Source organism: Tympanuchus pallidicinctus, unplaced genomic scaffold (assembly GCF_026119805.1).
Source record: "Tympanuchus pallidicinctus isolate F22 unplaced genomic scaffold, pur_lepc_1.0 scaffold2, whole genome shotgun sequence".
Taxonomy (NCBI): domain Eukaryota; kingdom Metazoa; phylum Chordata; class Aves; order Galliformes; family Phasianidae; genus Tympanuchus; species Tympanuchus pallidicinctus.
Genome location: NW_026294721.1, coordinates 55,005,230 through 55,024,036, shown reverse-complemented (window position 1 = coordinate 55,024,036; position 18,807 = coordinate 55,005,230). Strand labels below are relative to the sequence as shown.

At 41.1% G+C, this 18,807-nt stretch overlaps 1 protein-coding gene across 2 annotated transcripts in view; it reads right to left on the bottom strand.

Moving 5' to 3' along the window:
- FRAS1 (Fraser extracellular matrix complex subunit 1) overlaps positions 1-18,807 on the bottom strand; it is a 163,599-nt gene that overhangs the window by 36,548 nt on the left and 108,244 nt on the right. For both annotated transcript variants that reach the window (XM_052681999.1, XM_052682000.1), the window contains exons 28-34: positions 15,992-16,318; positions 11,738-11,888; positions 7,653-7,831; positions 5,520-5,636; positions 1,634-1,748; positions 1,013-1,150; positions 225-257 (exon numbers count right to left, since the gene is read on the bottom strand). In XM_052681999.1, coding sequence (XP_052537959.1) covers positions 225-257; positions 1,013-1,150; positions 1,634-1,748; positions 5,520-5,636; positions 7,653-7,831; positions 11,738-11,888; positions 15,992-16,318 — 1,060 coding nt within the window. The remainder of the gene's footprint in view (positions 1-224; positions 258-1,012; positions 1,151-1,633; positions 1,749-5,519; positions 5,637-7,652; positions 7,832-11,737; positions 11,889-15,991; positions 16,319-18,807) is intronic.

Sequence of the window (18,807 nt, the reverse complement as noted above, 5' to 3'; positions counted from 1 at the left end):
CATTTGTGACACATTCCAGGAAACTACTGGAAAAAAGGTGTGCCTACTGAACTGCATCTTAAATTGTATAAAACACTGCTGGGACAGAGGGAACGAACATTCCTTGGGCACATTACTTCCAGAAGTTCCTACCAGGTGCCCTCAGAAAGGCCAAGGAGTAACAGGCAGCGTGAAGGGCACAAGAAGGAAAACTTTGGCCAAGAAACAGCAAATGGTTTGCATACCTGTAAATCGGAAGTTCACTGACTCTGGGAGACCTGATGGGATAAATACAAGCACAGAGTAACTGTAGTTAGCAGAGGACAGTTCATACTGACGTGGATTTGGACAGCTTTTGGAGAAAGCAAGTGCAGACGTTCAACCAGACTGGACACTCTCCTTAATCAGGAAAGCACTCTTTTCTGCACTTTCTTTCCAGTGAGAAAAAACACACTGCTCTCCTCCAGTCTGTGAAACTCCTCTGGGTGTCAGCAGAGGGCATGGCAATGTATAGAACTGCATCTACCATGTACTGTCATTTCATCACATAATCCCATACACCAACTGGTCCAACATGTTTGAAGTTTTTCCTGTTTTTCCTCCTCTACATCTTGCTCCTGACTGTTATCCTCCTGATGGCAGAAATCTAATGTTCTGGCTAAACTGATTCAGTTTACACTCATCAGTTCTTGTCTGAATCCAAAGACTGCTGAAGCCAGTACTCAAGCATGAGAAGGGCAACAGTTCCTAACCACAGGGCACCAGATCGACAGTTTGACCACTGCCACATCCAGTGTGAGTGTCAACAACGCTAAATGCAGCAGAGAACACAGTCATACCCCAATAATTCACTGAAAGCTAATATACTGAACAAGAGGCAAAAAATCATTTCAAGAATTGAGTGAACTTCTGAAGCATTCCCCAAGGCATATTTCCACATCTTTTGTATTATTCAATGAGTAGCACCAAGATCATTCCAGAACTGGAGGAGAACCAGCACTCTGACTTGGCACTGCAAAGGTCAGCTCCTTACCTGCAAATGAGAATGCAATAATCTCTCTCAAGTGTGGAGCTGCAGTTGGTGGACGATAAGCAATCTTGCCATGGTTTATATCTGCTTGAGTGAAATACCTGACTGGGGAGAGAGGCCTGTCTCTATGCTCCACAATACCTACAGAAACAGAGTTCAGTATTAAGAGAAGGAACCCATTTATTTTTAAAACAATACACCACAGAGGATGGCTTCCTTTTATCTTCCCAAGTATTTCTTTTTACACCTTCAGCTGTTGCTAAATGAGTCAGATGTTTGAAACTGCACCCAGTATGGGTTCTACAGAGCAATACAGGACAGTAACTTAAAACAAATTCTTCACTTGCTTTTTTCTTCAAATACCTCTCACTAAAGAGGCTAGAAGCAGAAAGCCACAGTGCAACATGCAATGCCTTCCAGTCAATCATAAGAAAAATATCTGTGCACTGCAGCATACTCCTAAATAAGCCAAAGAAACAAGATGATAGAACGCTAATGAAGGGGGGCAAATAGCTTAGCAGATGCTTTCACAGAACAATATACAGTAAAAAAAAAACCATAAAATTTGCTCAAAGAAGCATACCAATTAATTCAAGCTGCCATGTTCTGAACAGGTACACTTGCCTTGGCCAGGAAGGAGAGGGACAGTCACGTTGAACAGGATTTTCTCGCTGGGTATCTCTGGGTCCACAAAGGAGAGGTGATGGGGCTCAATCACTGTCACGCGGTCCTCCAGAACCTCAATAAACACATTAGAGCAAGAGCATCAACACAAGAGACATGGAAAGACAGACAAAAATACAACAAGAAAGAATTCGCTTTGCAATAAAAGATAAGATAAACTTTGAATGTAAAGGTCTGCCTCTTAGACATAAAACTGATGAAAAACAGATGAGCTGAACCCTTACCAAGTTTCTCAAACTTCTACAGAATAGGAACTAATTGGGATGAAATTACAGACGAAAATAAAGCTTAACAGTAGTCAAATTTGCTTTTAGGGACATCTAAACTCATTTTCAGCTCATCTAAAATGCAAATTGAACATGTAACACAGAAGCTGAGTACTATTATGCTCAACAGAAGATGTCACTACACAGGCCTACCCCCAGTAAGTCCTTACTGGGGAATTAGGAAGGGCTTATAACTTTGGAAAAATAAGAATCAAATGCCTCCTCCTTCCTGTTACCATGATCTTGCCCCCACTTTGAGACTGACCATGAGAGGGGCAGCATTTTTAGTACAATCTGTCTCCTGCAGATGCTGGACCACCTCAGGCAGAGAAGCTTCATTTTTCTGTCTACAGGAACCAAGAACAGATAAAAAAAAAATCTGCTTTGATCAAACACTCCCTGGACAAAAGTATAATTCACTACCTACCTACTCTTCCAGTCCCATCTAATGTGGCTGGACTGGATTTGCTCTTAAAAGAAATCTTGAAAATGTTTCAGTCATTTCCACACAAATACAGAGGAATCGAAGCTTTCCTTTTTGTTTTAAGCCTGTCTAAAAATGCTCTGATCTTTCCATTATAAGATCATCATTAGTCAAGGGTGGGCAGTGTGTTACAAGAATTATGGTGTTGTACGATTAGACGTCAGTGGTCAAAGGCAGTTAACTTGCATGAATTTATGAACCTTAACCCTGCAGAAATAATGGCCATGAGAAATCATCAAATTAATGAAGTCCAGCTGAGTATGAAAAATAACTAGCTCATTTCATAATCACTAACATAATATGGGGAGTACAAGCCAAATTAGGGAAAGTACAATTAATTCACCTCTGTTGGAACATCAGATGATCAGGTTCAGGAACAAATTACAGGTTTCCACCCACCACATCATGTGCAGCTCATTGAATCCCAGCACTTCCATGCCTTTAAGTCCACCCTGTCAAACCTATGTCTCATCCTGCAACCCAGGCTGCCCAGAGAAGCTGCGGATGCCCCATGCCTGGAAATGTTCAAGGCCAAGCTTGACAGATTCCTGGGCAGTCTGATCTACTGGCTGCCAGTATGGCCCGTGGCAGGGAAGCTGGACCTAGATGATCTTTGAGGTACCTTCCAACCTTTCATTCTATGATTCTAAGACCCCCGAGACCCAGTCTGGACACTGAAGGAAGGCAGGGTTCCTTAGCAACAGCTCAAAACATCACAAATGTCACCAAATCTACAGTTCATTTCTCTTCAGTATTTTCATGCAAACACATCAGAAGAGAAACCACAGCCTAATCTATGAATGTCTGTTAGGAAGCATCAAATAAAAGTTGACAATCCATCTCAGATGTGAAACAGTCGCGTATACAGCTGGAACCAAGAGCCATGAAGTTTATTTGTGATATTATAGAATCATAGAATCACAAGGTTGGAAACGACCTATAAGATCATCCAGCCCAACCATCTCCTCCTCACCATTGCCACCACAAGCACTAAACCATGTCATGCAGCACATCATCCAGATGCCACTGAACACTGCCAGGGACAGCGACTCCACCACCTCCCTGGGCAAGGCATTCCAGTGCCTGACCACTCTCTTGAGAGAAAAAGTTCTTTCTTATGTCCAACCTAAACCTCTGATACAACTTGTGGCCATTACCCCGTGTCCTGCTTGTTGCCTGGGAGAAGAGGCCAAATCCCTCTTCATCACAGCCTCCCTTCAGGATGTTGTAGAGTGCAATGAAGTCTCCTCTGAGCCTCCTCTTCTCCAGACTGAACAATCCCAGCTCCCTCAACTGCTCCTCGTAAGACTTGTGCTCCAGACCCCTCACCAGTTTCATTGCCCTTCTCTGGACACGCTCCACGACCTCAACATCTTTCCTGTAGTGAGGGGCCCAAAACTGAACACAGTACTGAAGGTGTGAGGTTTCTTTCAACATGGCTATATACAGCCTCTGTGCAAAAACTCCAGGCGCTCCAATGTAACTACAGTGTAACAGCAATTCCTGCCACCTGAGGAAGCAAGAACCTTCCTTTTCAGATGCTTAGAAAAAATGTCTCCTTCACAAACCCAATTTCTGTTTGCATTGAGCTGGTGTGCATGTAGCTCAGGCTCCTGTTATCAATGGTGTCAGTGTTCTGCAAACAGGTAACGCGAGTGAAAAAGTAGTATAGATGTTTGCCCAGTTCAACTACCAAAGTGTCATCAAATTCTCTTCCACTTTTCTTGGAAGGACACTCAAAGAGACAAGGTTTACAGGTATGAGAAGACTTAACATTTTGTGCTTGCTCTTCAGCTAAAGGAGTTTGAAGATGAATGAACAGAACTCAATCATGCTGATGCAAGGAAGTGCAATTTTACGATGAAAAGATTTAAGATTATAGTTTCTTTATAGTTGCCTCTAAGGCCTATTTGTCTCTCCCACAGGTAGGGCTTGCAGGTTGTGAGGCGTCCCTCTGTAAAATGTGTTTTATGGCACTATTGAATTTTGTGGTGTGTAATTAGCTATAAAATCCAGTGCAGCATGGCTTAGTCAGACACCTCTCCCATCAATTTTACCAGTAATGGCAACAACAAAAAGTCAAGAGAAGAAAGACACATTGCAGGCTATTGCTCCAAGTAGCAATCTGAACATGTTTTATTAGTGCCTGTGAAAGGTCAACACTCTTTTAAACGCTGACAAGGCCCTTGTGTCATGGAATTTTGACCAACTCCCATTGCTTCCTTTGGTCTTTTCTGGCAAAGCCCCATACTCTCCTCCAGCCCAGGCACCCAGAATCCCTCCTTATACAGCAGAAAAAGGAAAGCTAGACTTCTCCCACGTACATGATGGGGCTTGTCTAGAAGGCATGCGCTGAAGTAGGAGGGTTCACAAAACCAACTCTAGACTTTGAACGCAATCAGGGAAACAACTAAGTTACAGGCAATGTTGTTATCAAAATGGTTATTCCTTGAGTCAAAGCTCCAAGACAAGGTAGTTCAGTCCATGCATGTAGATGCACCAAGGCTTGCCTGAATAGTTTCCAAATGCATTATAATCTGTGTTCCTAACATCGTAACAATAAATGAAAACTTTCTGGTGTAGAAGGGTAAGTAAATTTGCAGTGGAATTACTGGCAAGATCTACTCATTGCAGTCTCTCTAAACCACAGCTTCTTCATTCTTGCTACTCCTAAAGGCTTCTCAGGAAATGGTATTTTGAAAATACTAAGAATTCAATAAAAATATTTAAAATATTTTCTCTTTTCCCTCTCCTTTCAAGTTTATAAATTCATTGCTTCTAACACTGAGTTTCTCAACTTGCTTTTTGTTGTGTCTTTTTTCCCCCCCCAATCATTTCCACTTTTAGCCTATCTAGTTTTTTGTTTGTTTGTTTTCCTCCCGTTTCCACCCTAGTTATCTATGTGGTCTGTGCGTCTGATCCCTTGGATTTAGGTGTTTGAATTGAGCACAATAGTGTGGACAATGGCAAATGCAAGAACCAATATTCAGCAGCCACCGCTTGATGCAAGGCTTTTGTCACTTTGCACTGCAGCAGTGAACACGGAAAACAGCAGTCAGTGGTGTCAGACACTTACAGCCATGTGCAAAGAGGAGCCAAGGGAAAGCTGAGGTGCTCTGGGTGTCTGTGGGAGCACAGCAACATTGAACATGTGGCTTTCCAAGCTGGCTTGTGGACTGGCAGAGCTGGACACCTGCAAAAAGAAGATCAGATGAATGGAAACCTGTCAGAGGACATGGAGGACATTTCCACATAAGTTTCTTAATTTTCTTCTCCTCTCCTGCAGATCTATGAAGAAAAAGACACAAATTGCTCCAGGGTGTACCAACCCAGTGCTGCAGGGAACTAAGGCTATTAAATAAGAATCAGTTTCTCCATTACTGCCTCTACAGTCTGTTCACCAGTTCTCTACCCCCCACTCGCTCATTACTGCTTGTGCTGGACACTTCCATTTTGCCAGATTTTACTTCAGCTGGCTGTATATTTTAGTGGAACTCTTCATCACGAGAACAAAAAAAACAAAACATAACACATTTTTAAACCATCTTCCCATGCCCAAAATGACAACCCACTGTGCTGGTTTTCCAACAATGGTACCGCCTTGACAGTGACTCCCTGTGATCCCAACATCTTCCACGACAGTCTGTGCTCATGTTTCAGAAAGACCCATAAAGATTTTTCACGCGCAACTTCAACACCAAAATTAAGCCAACTGCACCTAACTTACCATAACAAACTCACAGTGACAACATACGAAGCAAATCATACTGCATTTGTAAAAATTCAAAGAACCCAAACCCTGTCGCAGCAATCCTGGGAGGCAAGTGCCTCAGTTACAGCTCTATCTGTCAGCAGGTATGGAAGCCCACACTTGATTTCAGCAGAGCCCTCTGTGAGTCAGAATAACACCTCAGCTCACAATTTCAAGAAAATGCTTGAAAATGCTCTGCTGACTTAAACACAGTTAGTTTAACCATTTGCTGGAACTCTTCTGAGTTGCTGTCATCTGAACATCAGCTATCAAAATACTGATGAAAACTACACGTCAGCTTCATCTGAGCTGTCCCAACCCATAGCTGAAGGCTCAGATGTGTTACTGTCTCCTGATGTCACCCAGGTAACCACAGCTTCCTTTCCTACTTAGTATGGCAGTATGTACAATTATTGCTACCATTTCAAGACACTAAAAATCAAACATTTAGCTCATGCAAAATGCATACTCTGTAAGAAGAACATGGCAAGTAAGCTACAGATTAGATTGTTCAACATCGACACTCACAAATTCCTCATTATCACTTATGTTAATTACTTTAGAAATTACCTTAATTGCTTCTCCAGTGCTACAGTAACACCTTCTGAGTTTCAAACCAGATGTACGCAGTGTTTTTCACAAGTGTTAACGTTTGCTGGATATTATGGGATATTGTTAAATGTTCCACATAAACAGAAAGGATCAATTTGAAGATTTTTTTGGCCATTAAAACTGAGGGGAGGTGGGACTTAGTTTATTGTTACATCTGCTGGAGAATATTGGTATCTTTTTGTTTGCTTGCAAGAGGAATTACTGTAGGGCAAAAATTAATGATTAACTGAAGCACTGAAGAAATCAGGAGGGTTGCTTGGTGTTGGAACTTACAAAACAAACATTAAAAAAAAAAACAAAAAAACCCACCAAAAACAGTCATACTCTGCACCCAGAGCAAATATTATGGGTTTTAGGAAAGGGTGCTGTAATTACCATACGGTACCAAGGAGTCAAACCTACTGCTTGACAGACAAATAGCCCAACATAAAAACTGCCAAGATATGAGCTACAGTAAGATACCCTGCATGCAGAAGCCTTTTCACAAAGGTCTGGACTTCAGGAATACCCTAGGAGCGCATGGGCCAGAGGACTTCTGCAAGCATGTCCTCATGCAGATTTGTTACCCAGTCAAAGGATCCCAAGAACAGCCAAACACGTGGCCACACAAAACTACATCCCTGCTTTTCCCTCCTCCTATGGGATTAGCCTCATCTCAAAGAAAGCTGAGGGATGGGGGACATCACATTACAAAGAAGGATGGGAATACAATAATGAAGTGTATCCACCCTGGTACATAAACTCACGCACATTCATTCACCAACACCACACACCTACATACACCTAAGTCTGTATGTAAGCATGAAAATGCCCACAGAAATTCTCTGTGAATAAGACAAGAAGTACCTGGAACTGAAAGGAGTCACTCTCTACTTGAGTTCCAGAGTGCCTGTACCACACAATGCCATTGTTGATGTCCTGCTGGGTAAAAGAGGTTGTAGGTGAGGCTGCTCTTCCATCAGGCAAAAGCTGCCATGACTCCGCTGGGCCATCTGCTGGCATTGGGACCAGAAGCACCACTTCACCTGGGAAAACAAAGATGAACAATCAGGGCACAACTCATGAGAAAACAAGATGATGATGCCTTTTCACCAGTCAACAAGCATCTGAAGACAAATGCCCACCAACTCCACTTTTTTTTCCATCTGGACTGATGAAAAGATACTGCAGTAAAGCACATAAAAAAAATCACCAATGAACCTTTGTGGTTACACAAGGAAATTTTATTTACTGTCTTAGCAAAGGGCAGGTTAAACAGTTTGTGCAACGACCCAGGAGAAATACACGGCCAAGCAAAGTACAGGATCTGCAAGTTCACATTTCCTACGTGTATTTCTGCTAAATGACCAACACACGTCAAACTTGAGATGTGTCTGCCTGATAAACTGAGCAGAAAAATACTTCTTGGAGCTCCTGTGAGGGGACAAGACAAGCAAGACACGATCAGGGTTAAAAAGCATTGCATCACACTACCCATCTTCTCCTCAAGGATACAACTTAAGTATCAGAATTCAGCATACTAGTTTTTTCAAGGTCAGATTTTTTTTTTCTAGCTGTTTTTGGTACTTACTATGCCAAAAAAGTATCCTGAACAGACTTCTCTGAATAGAAATACTCACTTATAGAGCTCCTGAACCAACAGAGTGAAAAAAACCTCCATCATAGGCTGTAGATAAAGTCTGTATGCTCTGGTGTGTAGCTCCTACTCCAAAGGATGTGCAACTTTTGTCTCCCTAACATTCTGCTCATTTCTGATTTCTGTATTGAGAAACAGGTTCTCAGCTGGGCTAAAGGTCACTGGCACCACAGAAGTAAGAGGAGAACAGGATGAGGGAACATCCCATGGGTTATCAACTTATCAGCTTTCCTCATGTATGCCTACAAAGATTTTGATGTCACCACTGAAATTCAAACGACTTCAATCTAAAAACATTATTTAAATACAATTAATCAAAAGTGCTGCGTGCCAGAAGATGAGCATGACAACCAAGGTCATCAGTTTCACTGAGCCACACAAAACATGAATGCCTTTACAAACCACTTACATAAGCAAAACAAAAACCTGACAAAAAGCTTTACGATCAAAATGAATTGCATATTTTTCTGAACTGCAACACAACTTAATTGTCAGGAAATTAGCTCAATCTATGAAAAAGTGCATGTTTCCCCAGTCTTTACTATTCTTGGTTATATATAACTTATCTGCTCTTTGCATAACTTGTTAGTTGAATATTGTTCTTTTGTACTCATCTTAGAAAGCATCCCTCATGGCAACCAATTCAGAAGCTGTCTTTATTATAAATCACTTCCACCCTCCTTACAGCTTTAATCATTCTGTTATGCAAAACACTCATCATAAGCTCTCTCAGTTCATTTCCCAAAACCACTCTCATATAAAGCAGTAAAAAATAATTCAAACTGAAATAATATACTTCCATTTTATAATCAAACCCTATGCTAATATTCCCTTCCCAGTGAAATCCACTGTCCTAACTATTTTCCCTGATGCTTTTGGTGCATGGGAACTCAACCCCTGAATATAATGTACCATTTCTAGAGATGCTAATCAAATCACCAAAGGTGTTAGGGCCTGCATGTCGTGCACCCCTCCCAAAGTAAGAGAAGAAACAATCAGAACATATAGCAGCTTTAAGCATGCCTGTGTGTCTTATAAATTAATATTTAATTCAACCAGAAAGCAAAGCTCTGTCGTTTGCTTACATTGTTTAAGAACTTCATTTCACTGGAATCAAACTATTTTAAACAGAAAGGTAACTGTTGATAGGTTACACACAGGATTGTACAGCTTGTGTATACTCTGGCAATTTCTTGGAATATATCATAGAATCATAGGATGGCTAGGATTGAAAAGGACTGCTAAGAACAACCAGTTTCAACCCCCTGCTACGTGCAGGGTCACCAACCACCAGACCAAGCTGCGCAGAGCCACATCCAGCCTGGCCTTGAATGCCTCCAAGGATGGGGCATCCACAACCTCCCTGGGCAATCTGTTCCAGTGTCACCACCCTCTGTGTGAAAAACTTCCTCCCAGTTTAAAACTATTCCATCCTCTAACAATGTATTCCACACACAGAACTTTATGGTTTAACAATACCTGCCCTAAGAAGAGAGTTCCCCCCCCCCCCCAAGTCACAGAGCTACATTAAGAATCCTCTGTGCTGAGAGAACAGAGAAGATAGAGTTCCATTTCTATGGACAAAATTAGGTTCAGCATAAAGGGATCCTTAAAAAGATCTGTTAAAAAGATCCTTAAAAAAAAAAACCTGTTTCCTGAAAAGCAGCTGTAGAGAACCAAGTCAACCCCTGCAAATGGAGGGGGATCTGGACAGGGAACTTCCTTCCCCAGTTACATCCTTTCTGTTGGGTTTCAGGGTCTCAAAATAAAGGACAAGCAGCATTCTTTGTCCATACCATTATCTACAGAAATACAGAGGTTAATTCTAAAGTGGGTTTACATCCCAAATTTTTTACATTTTCTATGAATATTTTTTCTATTAGTCAAATACCAAGATAAATAGACAAGCCTTCCTTAATTAATAATTCATTTTCTACATCACTGATTTTTTTCTCTCATTCTATGAAATATTTTATATGAAACTTTGAAGATCATGAATTTCCACTGCACATTCCTCACTTGAAGCTACAAACTCATTTGTACTACTGCAATTAATTACAGTAGAGATAATTATGGTGATACAAACTCAAGATTATAAATTTTAGTTACGGTTAGGCAGCAGGAGACAAACTCCTCGGGGAAAAATTCTTGTTTTCATGTAAATGCTTATTAAAAATGAGAGTATGTCAGCAGCAGAAGAGAATACAAATTAATTGTTTCTCTTCTAAATTGCAAAAAAAACAAAAAAAACACCAAACCAACGTAACGTATGTCTCCAACAGGCACTGGCAGCTGTTAAAGAAACCAGCTTATCCTTACAGCAAAAGGTAAAACCACAGCACTTACATTGCTAACATGACCCTCTAATTTCATTCAGCTCAACAGATTTAAGTTAACAATAGCATTTCTTAAAAGTACAACATGTGTAACTTACAGACACGGTCCTATTGAAGAAAACAGTGATACTGATGGGGAAAATGTCATTTCTCTTTTTCTATTTCCTTTCCCACTGCATATGATGCCTTCTCCTTTCCACACTGATTCTCTGAATTTCTATCTCACTCACAAGTGTCAGCACCTTCCCCACTCCTCAGCATGAGTACAGAGGATATTCTGAAAGCTGTAGTCCTAAGCAGGGGGATGATCGTGAAAGCCATTACCCATAGATATGAGAGACAAAAGCCTGTCACAAGGAATTTGGAGACTGGGATTATATAAGGAAGCAAATGTCACCAATTTGTGTTTGAGCCAATAACCTGTATTCCATCTGTAGAAATTAATCTAAATGATGTCGTGGAGTTTAGGGAGCTCTCTAATTCTTCAGTGTAAACTTCTGCTCAACTGTTTCCAGAGATAGATACTACTTTACGCTGCTCTTCATCTAGACATTAGTTATGGGATATTTTCTTCCGGCAGAGAGAGAGAGACTCAGCTCTCACAAGGATCTAAATTTACCAAGATCTCACTACTCTTAGAGAAACACAGTTGCAGACAGGCAGGTTACTAGACAGAATCATAGAGCTTCACTACTTTGCACTGCATCTGAACTGGAAACAGAGGTTAGTGGCACTTCTTCAGCATAGTATTACAAAGAAATATTCCCTCAAATGCAACTGGTTTTGGGAAAATGCCACTGAAGAATCAACTCTGGCATGTCTGTGAAGAACATTCTTTTCCCCACAAATAACCAGAACACTGTACTTTTATTTAGCAATTGGAGACTTAGACACACGCAGGGTGAAGAGCAACACACTCTACAGCTGCTTTTTGACAATAAAACTCCAAAGAAATTCACCATGTCTTGGCTGGTCCTTGATGTTGTAGGTTATCTCAGAATCACGGGCTCCAGGTACCTCAGCGTGCAGAATTGTCTTGGAGATCTGCAGCATGCCTCCCTGGGGCACCCAGACCAGGGAATTTGTCACCAGCCGAGGGCTTCTGTAACTCTGCATGTGAAAGGGACAGTGCAAAGAGACTTAGCTGAATGTCACCAATACTGTGCTAATGGAAACAGACTGAAAGTGAAAAGAACAGCAACTATTTTGTAGCTTTTTAGACATTCAACGCTAGTTGTCCGTTCAAGAAAAGGACGTGCATTTTTCACCTGTATCCCTTGGACCCAATTCTAACCCTGCAAGACTGACCTTGCTCTAAAGCGTTTTTTATTTCCTGTATCCTACACTAGACTTCCCCAATTTCAGCCTCCCTCCATAATTCTGTCCCCCACTGCCATCCCTTGTTCTCTCTCCTTTTCACACATCTTGACAGAATTTATCTCCTTGGCACAGTGGAAAATTCATTATCAACATCATTGGAAAACATATGTCTAGTATCCAATGGGCACTTGAAATGTATCTGACACCTTAATGACCACTTCTTCTCTCACCTCTCCTTATTTCTAAAAATAGACACCGTGCTTATAGAACAAACAAAAATCTCTCTATGGCACCTCCGTATCCTCACATGGATTCCTGTTATCATGAGAAAAAACAGATTCAAAAAAATCAACCTCGTGTTTTTCTAAAAGAAAATGGGGATCATTCTCGCAGCTTTTTGCCAAATCATTTTTTATCCAGTATTTGTTCCTTCATTTTTCAAATCTGTATGTCAGGGCTGGATGCAGTCATAGTTTCCTGACTGACATACCTCATTAACCCCTACTCTGGCATTCAAAGGCTATATTAAAGCCCTTTGGAGCTCTACATAACTTTGTTAGCTTATGCTCTGTTGGACAGGCCACCAAAATCTGTATCCATTTCAGTGCCATGGCTCTTATGCTCCACTTGCATACTTGAAGCATGACTTCTGCTCTTGATTTCTGATAATTCACTTTGAAACTAGTTGTGCTGAACTGCATAATCTATCAAAATCTGATAGCTTCATTTAAGCTACCATCTTCCTCCTCATCACTGTCTCACACAATAATGCGTGACCCAAAAGAACTGATGAAAAACTCACTATTATTTTCTTCCAGAACTGCAATGGAGACACTCAAAAGGGTTAAAAAAAACTATCTGAAAAATAACAACATTAAAGGACAATTTCACAGCTCCATTTTGACATTTGTCTGCCAAGCATTTTCCATCCATTCAGTTTGTGCTTATTTTGAGGGATTAATTTTTAAATGCCACATGATACTGAATTGTATCAGGTCAACAGCTTCGTAGCATAACGGCTGCTTTACCTTTTTAGAAAACAACTGAAAATAAGCCAGCCCTAGTGCCAGTCAAAAGAACCCTGTCAACATATCTAAGTGTTGTTTTTTTTTCTGCTGGTGCCTTAGGACACAATTAAGTAAGAGTATGAATGAACTCACTGCTCAGGAAAAGCACTTTCAGAGAGCTGGCAGAGGCCAACATCCTTTCTGAACCATGCTACTTGCCTCTAGTGAAGATAAGATGCAGCACACTGCAAATGACTTAGACTGCCTACCTGAAACTCTTAGAGTGGTCCAAGGACTACTCAAGTCTTTGAGTTCAGTCTTTGCATGTGTGTACACTAACCCACTGCAGCTGGCAGTGACTGCAATTAGCAGTGCAACTGCAGAAGCAGCTAAGATCTAGTAGATTTTGCACACTGTCAAGACCCCAGGTTTTATGAAGTGAATGGAAACAACCTGCCCATTCAAAATGGACTAACACACATTCTAGAAGCAACTATCTCTTGTCCTTTTCCTCCATTCACGCCAGCCTCTTAGGAAGAAAAGGCATCCATACTCAACAGAAATAGGCATATCACATGTGAGTTGGTCTGACCTTATCTGACTTATAGTACACAGCCTGTGATCATATTTTCTAGGACACAGGCTCACAATTCTCCACAGGAGCACCACTGGTGGTTCTCTGCCAGAAATGGAGCAACCGCAGGCCTCAAATTAACTTCACAGAAGCTGTAATTGTTAAAGAACATCAACAGAAACACACAGCAGAGCAAGTCATTATTAAGAGCTCTCAGAACAGAGGCTGGCTATTCAGACTGCAGTAGGCCAAATTAAGTGTTTCAACAGAAGTAAATAGTGAAAAGAAAGCTGTTACCAACCAAAGGGACAAAATAAACCATCCAAACACCTTGCAGAAAACTAGGCACCCGTTGTGAACAGACACAACCCTCTAGTTCATAATACTTCGAAGGTTATGTCATGCTTTTATGTTTTCACACTTTCACCACAGTGGATTAATGTCTGAAAATTATACCATCTGAGCCTACCAAATAGGAATCCTTAGACATGTCCTTTCACACTAGGACTTTATTTAATAAAATCATCCAGCAATACATTATAAAAAGCTTCATGTACTTTGATAAGTAGCTTGGTTTAAAAACCACCCCTTAAACTCCCACTCCTCCAGCCAGGGTTCTACCAGGCTTTTCAGCAATCTCTAGATGTAAATCAAGGAAAGAAAAAAGGGTCTTTTTGCAGGCTTGTCTCAATTATATATTTTCAGAAAGAAACCCTGCATCCAATTCAGCTCCCAAGGCTACTTCACAAAGATGATAATTAGGATGAGGCAGAAGTTGGGTGTCTGCCAGCTCTACCCTCATACTAAAAGCTGTTCAACTCTCACCTCTGCCACCACCTTCATTCCCCTCTGTAGCCAAGCACTGCATGTAGAGACTTGGAAAGACAATGAGAGAGAAGGGAGCACAAAATTGGCTAATGGGAGAAATTGTAACCCAGCAATTCACCCTCACTGGCACTTACAACAAGAGCCTGCTTAATCAATCGGAAATAAAATAACAAAGTTACAAACAAAACAGCAGTGCCCAAGAATCTTATGGTCCCTCTGATCTTGACTGCTCTGGGCCACATGAGGGTAAAGAAGCCATAGGTGAGGCTGCTCTTATTATGTGACTCTAAAAACTTAGTATCAGCCTCGTAAGCAATCCCTTTTGATTTGCAGGCAGATCATGTCACTAATTACCATTAATTACTACATTTCAGATATAGGAGCACTCTCAGGGTCCAAATGGGATCACTCCTACCCTGTGCTAACTACACATGGGCGTAAGTATGGCTTGTAAACTCTCCTCAAGATTTTGATGCTCAAAGCACTGCAAAAGACATCAAATACAGCAGAGGGCAAAAGAAGGGTAATAGAATTTCCTCTTAAATTCCTTTTACAGAGTGGAAGCACATAAAGATTATGTAATTCTCAGATCCATACATAAAGAAGACTGTGAAAAGTGTTCCACATTGACTAAGGAATAAGAAAGTACTCAGTTCTTGGTTTTTTTTTTTTTTTTTCCCCCCCTTCTGTTTTATTTCAGCTCAATACCAGAATTGAAAAGCTTGCAAGCACTTCAGCACCTTTATTTTGTTTTAAGACTCCATCACACAAATGGTTTCGTTGGCTAGAATTAGGTCCTCCAAAAACAGACAGATGAAGCACCTCTATTTCTAAATTTCACTGCTGTGAAATTTAATACAGTGTGCCTGTGAAATTTAATACAGTGTGCCACTTCATGTCCAGACACAGAAGACAAACAACTGTTTTTATACCTATGAACTGCAATAAAAGTAAGAAACAAAAATCTAAGTACTGATTAATGATTACTGAATATTGGTCTCCATGCCCCATCATTCTGGAATTTACCATACAGAAGCATCAGATGAAAGATTTCAATGGAGTCTGACCCTGGGAGACACCAAAGTACCCAAGATACACCCTCTCTCTATCAGCCTAGTAGCAACTTCATTGTTCCCATTGCTTCAGCCCAAGGAGCAGTTTGACCATGTCACCAGCCCTCTTTCTCTCCATCCACTTGTTCTCCAACTTATCACCCTTATCAAGACAAAACTCTCACCTGCAACTTCAGAACATATACTTAAAAATTTAAGTCTCTGAAATGCAAACCTTAATTTTTTGAAGCTGCACAACCTGAGCTGAACCATTCCCACCACAAATCAAGAATTCCTGCAAACCTTCCTCTACACACTCCTTTCTCCTGTCTCTGACCACGGCCTGACACGGGATTAGCAATATCTCAAGGATCTAGCAGTACTTCTCCAGATTGCTAATTTGCTTGCAAAGATTTATGTCACAGCAAGTACCTTGGGAGTAATCTTAATGTGGAACAGGATGTTCTGGAAGTGGTACCCATCGTTCACTTGCAGAAGAACTGCATCATCCTGGGTGTCAGAGCCATCATGAGCATAACGTAGCAGTCCACCAGCAAGGTCATCGAGGTGGAACATGTAGATTGAAGAAGCTGAGTCCTTGGGAGGTTTGATCAGCTGACCATGACGTGGAGGCTCTAAAACCATCAACATGACATCCTGAGGATTGTCACCATCTCTCACATCAAGCAATACGTCTGTTATAGTTCCAATTTCCCCTCTGTGGATAAGGAGAGCCTCATTTCTCAGCAGATAAGGGGCCTGAAACACAAAAGCAGCTCTTAGCTGTTTGCTAAACCTTAGTGATTTAGCCAAATCTGGAAAGAAAAACGCAGGGGTTAAAGAAATTAATTTGGTTTGACTCTGCTGCCGAGATATAGCAGGCTTTCAGAGGATCACTCTCTATTTCCCCCCCCTCCAGTCGGAAGATCTAATAATATCTAGTAGTTTAGACCGATTTAGGATTCTCATGCCACAGCAAGCTTGGCAAGGCAAAATACTCAGAACATTTATAACGAAAGCAATTTAGCTATCAGCCAGAGTCTACATGGGGAAGAAAAAAAAAAAAAAAGAACACAACTTAACTTTAATACCATCCACAGAATTTCAAAGGGCTACATTTCAGATGTATGTCAGCAGGCCCATCTGGAACACAGACACCTCAGATGCTGAAGGTTCATGTATGTGAACAGCAAGTTCTGAGCTGGGGTGGGGATGGAGACGTATCACATTTTTCCCCATGTATAGCTTACAGCTTTCATAACTTAAGATACCTTTCTCATGCTTGAAAGGCTGTCTGTCTAAAATGAACTCCAGAGAGGGAAGAAAGGAAGCAAAGAATTCTGATGGTGAGCCAAACTGAGAGGCAGATGCTTGAATTAATACTTCTAAGCAGAAATAAGTTCATCAGCTAACAATGAAGGATGTACTTTTACTTGTCTTGAACTAAGACCACCTCAAGGACAGCCAAACTGGGTGTCATCAGCATCATTACTTATTTTTCTTTGAAGACGCCCTACAGACTCACAGCATGCTAGAAAGATCAGCTAGAGTCTACATTCCTGCTGATTCAAATTAGTCCTCTAGTTCTTCACCATCAACAATATTCAAAACTGCAGTCTCTATTGATCACAATAAACATCACCTGCCATCAGTAACACTTTGCCTCAGGAGGTAGGCAATCCTGTAGAGACAAAGTCAAAGACCTGGGGACATTCATCAGAACTAACTGCTGCCATCTCACCTGCGTACGACTTATGAGGGTTATTAACCATCGACAGGCAAAATTCCTATTATTAAACCTCACTTATGTATTCTGGGGCAGTGACTGTAGCTGTTACTCAGATGGATGCCCTGCTGAGGTGAACAAGAGATTAGACTAAGAAAAGATTTCAGCGCTGGCCAGAATCAATAGACATGGATCAGAATCAAAATCCATGGCTTTTCTTACACTAGAAGTCACATCAGAACAATTTATAAGTTATTGAGTGACTAATATGGAGTACAATTAAAAGCAACACAACACAGTTATGTCTAATGCCTAATTAAGATTCCTTAGAATAATTCCTAAAGAACATTAAATACATTAAATAGAACACACACACATAAGACTACAGGATGTAGTAGTCAAGTAAGCAGCTCATCATATTTTTGGGTTACTGGTTACAATCCAACTACCATCAGCACGAAGCACAGAAAAGCACCTTCCAGACACAAATCCACCCACAATGGCAATGATTAGAAGTGACAAATTTCTTAAATCAATCATTCTGAGGATGGATGCTGAGTCAGGCTTGTAAGCACGTAAACTAAGAGACAAACGATTGATTTTCAGTTGCAGTTTTAACAAGCCACTTAATGCCTCACTGAAGGTGTAAATGGACCTTAAGAGTTGATGATATCATTTGCACTTTTCATACTAAAGAATAGGTCAAGCAGCCACAACAACTTCAGCTCAAGCACAGCTATTTGACAAGCTTCCAATTTGGCAGTTTTTCTACAGAAAGGGTTCAGTGCAGGCTGTAGTCATTTTGGAAACATGGGTCTCACTCTACTAAGTGAGCCCAGCCCATACTGAACATACTTCCACCACCATCAGCAGTCAACAAGGAGCTATGCCTGGGCAGCTCCAGCACATCTGCAGCATTCTGCAATGTCCTGCCCTCACAATTTGCATCTTGCACACCTCTTCATGTCTGGCCTTTTAGGAAGCCTAGCTTTAGAAAATGATTCATGAATGTATTTCCTGTTTAGTATCTCTTGGTGATGCTCTCCCACCAAATGATGCTATAGATTTTAAATAACAATAAATAGAGATGTGGACAATTAACAGCACCATCAACTTGACTAGAAATGGAGAGCAGTTTAAGAGAGACACTGTAAATAGCCTGTGTTGATTTAACTCCTAGCTATCCCTGAACAGAACATTTAAGTAAAAGCTACTGTCAAGGCATCCCTACCATAAGAAGCAATCATCATTCAATCACCCTGCAATAAGAGACTGAAGCAGACCACCTGCTGTCCCAAAGAATAATTCAAATGGCTGAGACTCCTTAGCCCTCCCTGATAATGGTTCTATCTAACATATGGTTCTGTGCAATCACTCTACAAGCAAAGTTAGATGGGCCAGCTTCTTCAGTCACTTTACCCAAGTCCAGTTCTTCCAGATGACTCTGGCTGCCCCTTCAACAAAATGAGAGTTGAGCTTCACCTGCTTGAGCTGAACATCAGCTTGAGTATTGCCCAGCTCC